Source organism: Cucurbita pepo, unplaced genomic scaffold (genome assembly GCF_002806865.2).
Source record: "Cucurbita pepo subsp. pepo cultivar mu-cu-16 unplaced genomic scaffold, ASM280686v2 Cp4.1_scaffold000869, whole genome shotgun sequence".
Classification (NCBI taxonomy): Eukaryota; Viridiplantae; Streptophyta; class Magnoliopsida; order Cucurbitales; family Cucurbitaceae; genus Cucurbita; species Cucurbita pepo.
Window position 1 is genome coordinate 2184 of NW_019647077.1, and position 8247 is coordinate 10430.

At 35.1% G+C, this 8247-nt stretch overlaps 1 protein-coding gene across 1 annotated transcript; it reads right to left on the minus strand.

The window, feature by feature from the left end:
* On the minus strand, positions 1 to 4242 carry LOC111785970 (protein ESMERALDA 1-like; the record flags this gene model as incomplete). Its single annotated transcript, XM_023666325.1, has 9 exons — positions 1 to 565; positions 654 to 844; positions 909 to 1076; positions 1151 to 1318; positions 1398 to 1602; positions 3240 to 3437; positions 3575 to 3663; positions 3786 to 3853; positions 4173 to 4242. Coding segments are annotated over 9 exons (1320 nt in total), but the record flags the coding sequence as incomplete, so codon positions are not given.
* Positions 4243 to 8247: the final 4005 nt, after the last annotated feature.

The window sequence follows — 8247 nt, forward strand, 5'->3', positions numbered from 1 at the left end:
TCATACCGACAACAATGAAAATCTAATTCCCAGCAGGATTCGGAAGAGGAAGTATAGTACAATTAATTGCAAATAAGGGTTGAAAAACGAATTCTTGAAAAGTAAAATATTGACTGAAAATTAGACGATCTAAGAAAACTACACTCACTTTTACAGTATAAATCTGAAGTCTATCTAACAACCACCTATCACAAAAGAACATCTCAAAAACAAAGACAACAAAACCAAAAACACTATGGTTAGATACAGCAGCAGCTTCACTTCCAAATGCCTCAGTCAAGACCCAATATGCTCTCATCAACCCATTTCTTGCTGTGTCAGAAGGTGAAAAAAAAAATGAAAGAATCACAAAAGAAAATGTTGGGTTAGCAGCAACAACAATACATTTCCACTCTCAACCAATCACGAGGCTAACGATGATTTCGTATCGTTTGATTTGTTCGTAAAACACATGCAATCTGGACAAGGGAAGGTGTATATCGAGTCGTTCGGCCTTTTGAGATCAAATCCCTTGGAATCACTATGACTCCTCATGCTCAACATTTGTCTCTTGAAATTTTTCCATCTGGGAAACAAAAAACAAATGAGCAGAACATAGTTAAATACCACCACTTGCAATTAAACCATCATGCTCATGAGTAAGTAAGGCATACCCAATGGCAGGGTTATCAAAAAGCAATGCCAACTTGCGTTTGTCCGGCCTGATAGTTTTGGAGTGTCCGCCGTACAAATATCTTCTATGACCCATCAGAAAATGAGGGAAGTTGCCTCCCTGTGTCGTCACGAACACCTCGCTGTGGAGACAAACCGTATAGTCTATAGCAGCCATCCTCGAAGAAAAGTTCTGAAAGCAAAAATGGTGTCCATAAAAACTTCACAATATAAAAGAACTTAACTCAAAATTCAACCTTGAATGGGGAAAGTTCTTCAGGTGATGCCAGCATTTCCTTCGTAAGCAGATTTGGAAACATCTCCAAAAGCGGAGCCATATTTCTCTCCGCGTCGTATATCTTTCCCGATGCCAAATAAATAAATGTGCTATTGTCAAATCCCATTCCCCTGAGCATCAACCCAACCTGTTGAATACAAGAATTACACAGTGCTCTTGAAGCATCATCATGAAATATAGGTAATAGTACGATGCAAGCACCTCTAACGGAGTCATCGGACATTTTCCGTTAATCCTTATGGCACCAGGACGTATGACTCTGCCCGGTTTTGTGAATTTCCCTTTCCATCCTTTTTCTCTCGCTGCTTTCATGTCTTCCAACTCTTTATGTCCACCATCGAAAATACAACACGAGAACGCAACCATATCCTGTTAACCAAGTTTGAAAGCAGGTTTTCATAAACTCATTTTCGTAAACTCAAAATACATTCAATTTTTCAAAACATACCTCCTCAAAGCGAAGGTGTACAGAAATATACTTGCCACCATTACTGGCACTGCGTTCTCTCATCCTCGCAACCAAAATCTCTCCCAAGGATAAAATGGGATTAGCAAACCTTAGCGCTTTATAATTTGCTAAACATCGAAGCCGTTGAACAGCAGGAGGAGCATCAAACGACAATCGATTTGCAAAAGGTGAAATTCTAATAACCCTGAAATGAGTGAACTCCCAATTATTCCAAAAGTTAAGATCAAAACATTCACAGTATGAATAACGAGCAGATCAAGACCTCGTTTGATAAGCCTTTAGTTTTTTGTTTTTGAAAATCAAGCTTATAAACATTACTTTCGTGGATGGATTTCTTCAGTTTGTTGTCTAATTTCTACGGGTATTTTCAAACTCCAAGCCTAGTTTTTGTCATTTGAATCATATTCCCTTGTTTAATTCAAAAAAGAACAAAAAAAACCGAGCCAAGTTTCGAAAACTGAAAATATTTTCTTTTGAAAATTGTGAGAAAACAATAACAATTTTCAAAAACCAAATGCTTATCGAACACCTAAGATTCACAAGATAGAGCTTATTCATTATATATTTTGGTTTCTACAATATATATATATATATATATATATATATAGATACAAGTCTGTGTGTGTGCGTGTGGTCTTTTTCCTAGTCATACACAAAATGGAAATATATGTCCATCGAGGGTTAAGAACGGGAGAGAGAAAAGTGAAGAAGCCTAGGTGTTCACGAACTCACTGTCAAAGCAAACATATATAGGAAAAAGAATGAAACCCTTTATTTGTAGAGTACCATAAGGGTAAAATAAAACCTTTACACTCCCATACCTCATTTATTTTCTTCCAAATCTTTCACAAGATCGCACCACAAGATTTTTCTTAATGTTCCTAATCTTATCAACTCGATGTCTCAGCCCATATCCACAAATTTTGAACATTTAGCCATAGTTCATTTCCTAGGGATCATAAAGACACAATCCCATTTGGATGTATACTATGAGAATCCCACATTGGTTGCGGAGGAGAACGAAACACCCTTTATAAGGGTGTGGAAACCTTTCCTTCACAGACGCATTTTAAAGCCTTGAGGGGAAGCCNAAGACATTTTATTTATAAAGAAATTCAAACACCTAGTAAAACTTGTTTGGAGGTTCAAGATTCCAGAGAAGATGTGTAATAGCCCTGGGCTTTCCTTTCTAGGCTTCCCCTCAAGGTTTTAAAACGTGTCTGTTAGGAGAGGTTTCCACACCTTTATAAGGAATACTTAGTTCCCCTCCCCAACCGATGTGGGATCTCACAAAATGAGATTGTTTTCATTTTTGCTTGCTTAAAGAAACCTCTATACTCTAGGGAAGCTCCAAAGGAACTTGGGTCTTCCCCCTCCTTCTGTTGCTTATGTTATAAGGAGGTGGGAAACTTTGGACCATCTCTTCCTTCATTGTCTCTTCATTCACAGAGGGTGGCCCTTCATCCGGAAAGAAATTGATTTATTGATATGCTTCCCTACAAGTGTGGAGCCCTCGTGGGCTGGACCTTTAGAGGGAAAGCTAAGATCTTCTAAAGTTGTGTGGCTAGTGCTATTACTCCCATGTTAGTTTCTCCCTTGCTATGCTTTGTAGCTTTTGGGTGGGAATCCCCTCATCTCCTGGTTCGTAGGTTCCTAACACTACTCTTACATTATTGGGGCACTAATTTCCATATTCTTTATTGTTCTGAAGCACACTTATAGGTAGAAAATGTGATGGAGAAATCTTCCACAAACATTTAACAATGCAAGTCTATGATTGTCGAGAAACGAGAAGCTAATGGTTAGAACAGAAACACTCACAGTTCTTCAAGTAATCTCGGAAGCACCATATCCTTGTAATATTGAATGGACGACCATGCCTTTATTCTGAAGTTGTAGACATTAGTCATGTTGTGGTCGAAGCGTTCCATTATGTATTCCGGAATCTTGTTAACAATGCGTACATCATTCTCTAAGGTCTTGATAAAATATTCCTCATCATATATTTCGCTGAACTTGCTGAACAAGAAAACCCAACATTAAATAAATTAGTCTCGGAAGACGGATACATCGTACAAATTTTCTTATCAGCTGGATAACATCAAGCTTCAACAAAAGTGTTAAGATTTGTAGTATAAAGTATAATGTAGACAAACCTAGGATCTCTCCAAATGCTGTGGAAATGAAAATTAGGAATTACAAGCGTTGCATTAAGATAGCCAGCCACAGCAACTGCATTGCATATCTACAATAACGACATAGAATGAGAAAAAAACGCATTGTTGCAGAGAAAGCTATTTCTTAGAGAACAGTTTCTTTCACGGGGTCGGGTAGTAAGAAACAAAAGGAGATGTAAAAGAAACCAACCGATGTTCTCTGCTGATTTAGACCGCCATTTGCCTCAACATAAATATATCCATTTGACTCAGGTAGGCCTATAAAAATTAAAAGAAAACCAGACATATGATTCCAAAGAATAAATGAAACAGTTAATGTCCCAAGAAAGCAAGAACTTTGTAACATTCTGAAAATGATATCGATCATCTACGAAAGGAAGCGGAACTCAGAATGGCTTAAGAGAGCCGCCACCTCTCAAAGCGACTTTGGGGCTAACCTCAAGGATTAAAAAAACTGAGCATCTTTGGCATAAAGTGATTTTTCCACGTTTAAAACGGAATAGAAAAATGGGAATTCCTTGAAATACACATATACAAGAAACAATACATGATTCAGAGTCATTGACAGGTCTCTTACCTCCTGAGGAATTGTTGATACATGGTTTCCACTGACCACCCTTATAGGAGTGTCTCCATATCGTTGATATCTGCAGTTATTTTACGTATTTAACGTCAACAAGAAAGGCATAAAAGACATTGACATATAAGATTCAGAGCATAACATCTTAATAGAGACGAAGAATCGACCAAAGTTTCAAGGAAGAAATAAGTAAAATATAATTTTCCAAAGGTAACACTCTTCATAGATGAAAGGAATTAAAGAATCTCTTTAATTGCACGTCAACAATAGGTGATGAGACCCACAGAAAAGCCAAGTTTGCACACTTCTAAAGTAACTCTTTCCCTGAATTTTTGGTCCCTTTCTGCAAAATACCCTTACAGTTCAATAGATTTCAGACCAATAACCAATTTTCTTATCAGATTCCTGTTCATCTACGTTGAGAAAACAGGTATCAAATACTTTAGAACTTAACCTAAGCTCTCTACAAAGGGTTGCAGTGATTTCATACTTTCTAGTCAATTTCTAAGCTTCCAAGGGAGAATTGTTTGAATTCAAAATCTGCCCAGGCTAAATTAGCATTCCAGAAACATAAATATGGAAGAAATGAGAGTTGTTTATCTATCTCAATATCAACGAAGTCCCTCCCAAAAAGAAAAAAAATGAAAAAGATGAGATATTCTTAATAGAGAACACATTTCTTTTCCATAAATTCAAAAAGAAAAAAGAGGAAACGAAGCAAAAGAATTCAAATCTTGAGCATCACTCATTGCAANTATAGTTTCTTGTTTTTTTAAAAATTAAAAATGATAATTTTTTCTTGTTCGTTCCTTGTTTTAAGGGAAAAGGTTAGTTTCTTATTCCCTATGATATCAAACAAATAAAAGAGTTTAAAACTATAAATTTTAAAATTGCTATTATTTTAATTTTTCGAGGAAAAGAAAAAAAAAACTATATATTATATTATAAGGTAACAAATTGGAGTATGAATTATATAATTTAATATTCACGACATTTTTTCTTTATAAAAATAATTATCTTTGTTTCGGAATTTTTCAAATATACACGCCACTTAATGCAGATGTAAAGGTACATTACTGGCGGTAAAATGATGAGTATTGAAATTTATGGCACGAGTTGGGAAGGAAAAGTCTTCATCATCTCTATATCCTCGAGAATTAGAATGAGATTCTTCACACGGATTTAATTTTCTAAAGAAAATATCTCCATTTTTTTATATACTTTTTTAAAATGTTCATTTAAAAAATTAATAAATAATTTTTCTTTTTCAATATAATATCTACTGAAATAATATTTGAATGGTATATAATATTCCACCTAATTTCTTAAACTCAAATTTAGATATAATTTCTCTATTTTTAAAATATATAATTTGGTCTCTAGTCTCATTTCATTAACGTAGTAATTTTGATTTTAAAATTAATTGTCCAACTCTCTTGAATTTCTTTTTTTCGGTCGTGTGGTATTATCGAAGGATTTCAGAGTTTGGACGATTGTTATTGTGGGTTGGTTGAAACTGGGTATTGTCACTACCTTAGACGTATTAAATTTTGAATGTGTCTCTCTTTTTGGGTATTAAACTCAAACGACGTATGAACACGTACTCAACTACTAATATACGTTCTTCATAAATTTAGAGAACGGTGCAAGAGTGGGAAGGGAGAAATCTCCAATTTACCCTCATAAGTTATTGCATCGTTACATCACAGCTGATCCGAAGGCTTTGTTTTGAACATTTAAAGAAGTTGTACCAGAATGATTCATTAAATTAACATTTAACATTCCTTTTCTCACGTTACATCAAGTAATTTCTTTACACGTGTTAATGTGCAATTGATGGTGATGGAGGTTTGGTGACAGGCGGCCATCTTGATCAGAATAATTATGGTTTTGACAACACAAAACATTATCCCAACATTACCTCTCAACCATAAACACAAAAGATACTTTGTTTTACTAGAAAAGCTAAGAATAATTTCATACTTTTCAAGTTTATTTCCATTTAGAATGAGTTGTGTTTAAAACTTAACCATTTAAATTTAATTTGATTTTTAAATATGGTAAACCCGAGTCGAACGTTCCATCTTCAGAAGGGAAAATAAATGAACGTAATGATTGAAATAGACCGACAATCTATTTCAATTATAGATCGAAAATTAAGGTTGTCATTGCATATATCAGATGTCTACACTGAGTAGAAGAATTAATTTAAAACATTTCATAAACAATGGAGTAACACCAAGTTCAAAGCATGAAAATGCTCTGAACTAACCTAAGGACTACAATTTAAACAAAAATGTAACTACCCTAGCTTCGATTCATGGCATTTATAACAACATCGTCATGTGTATAAGGGTGTCTTATCTTCACCTGAAAAAAAGTAGCACCTGACTTGAGTATTTAAAAATACTAAGTAGCTCCACTATTGGAGTAAAAAAAAAGCAATCATGTTGAAATCTATCATTTCATCATTATCATGGCCTTGTTTCACTTTTTAACTGAGGCTGATTGGCTGTGTATTACTTCTCTACACACGGCCCACGTTCATGCACATAGACTCCAAGTAGACTTGTATATGTATGCCATAGACTTGACCGTCGACTAGCGTACAAAAATTGTGGAGGGAAAGAAGCGCATATAATATCATGGTGTACATAATATCGTAGTGTGCATAGTCTTTCAAGTATTCCAATAACGTAGAAGTTTTTTTACACTCCACAAGATCTTTCTTGCTATGACTCGAACACAATGGGAAGACTTGTGGGAGCCTCTTGAAAGAAAATTCCAAAAGGAAACGGAGAAAAGTTGGGATGAAGACGAGAGGTGGGGGAGACGAGAAAGGACGAGGGAAACAAGGAAGGACGGGGCAGCAGGTGATGCCTGCACTCTTCCAACGGAATTTTCAAAAGGGGACCACCTTGAGTGTGTTAAAAGGGAGATGATAACCAACGACACCACCATTCCAAACGAGCGTGTGTTACTAAACGTAATAAAGAGATAAGACTAGGCTTGTGTCATAGAAGATGTTAAAATGAGAATTAGAGAGACCTCATGCATGTTGTGTGTATATAAGCATATGGATACTTCCCTAGAGATGATGAGTGCGAACACACACAATACGATGATGAAGGTGTTCATGGGGAGCATGACACCAATATTAAAATATCATCACTAGCCTTGTATAAGTCCATTATATATTTAGGAAAATAATTTAGGTATTTTAGAAATAAAAATATCTACCTATTTTAGAAAAATGGTTTAGGTATTTTATGAATAAATATACTTAATTATTCTTAAAAAAAAATTTTTTTTTAGATATTTTAGGAAAGAGTAGAGAGAATTTTTAGGAATGAATGCTGTAGACTCTAGTATAAATACCCTTCCACCCTCCCTACTTTTTTCATCGAAAGAAATACCAAGCAGCGTGTAGTTCTACAGAGTGCCTTGTAATCTCTCCTCGATTGGTCTTAATAAAGTGTGCGAGTATTTCTCACACTTCGCGATTGGTCTTAATAAAGTGTGCTCTTAATAAAGTGTGCGAGTGTTTCCCACAGATAAGTTGTGTTTTGTCACACTTCTCGATTGGTCTTAATAAAGTGTGCGAGTGTTGAGTGTTTCCCACAGATAGTTGTGTTGTGTTCAACAATCTGGTATCAAAGCAAGGTTGGTGTAGGTTGTCTTGATCTCTTGAAATTCTCAGTATGCTCTGTCTTGATCTCTTGAGATTATTATTGTGTGAGTTTCTTTNGATGTTAAAATGAGAATTAGAGAGACCTCATGCATGTTGTGGGTATATAAGCATATGGATACTTCCCTGGAGATGATGAATGCGGACACACACAATACAATGATGAAGGTGTTCATGGGGAGCATGACACCAATGTTAAAATATCATCACTAGCCTTGTATAAGTCCATTATATATTTAGGAAAATGATTTAGGTATTTTAGAAATAAAAATATCTACCTATTTAGAAAAATGGTTTAGGTATTTTATGAATAAATATACTTAATTATTCTTAAAAAAAAAAATTAGATATTTTAGGAAAGAGTAGAGAGAATTTTTAGGAATG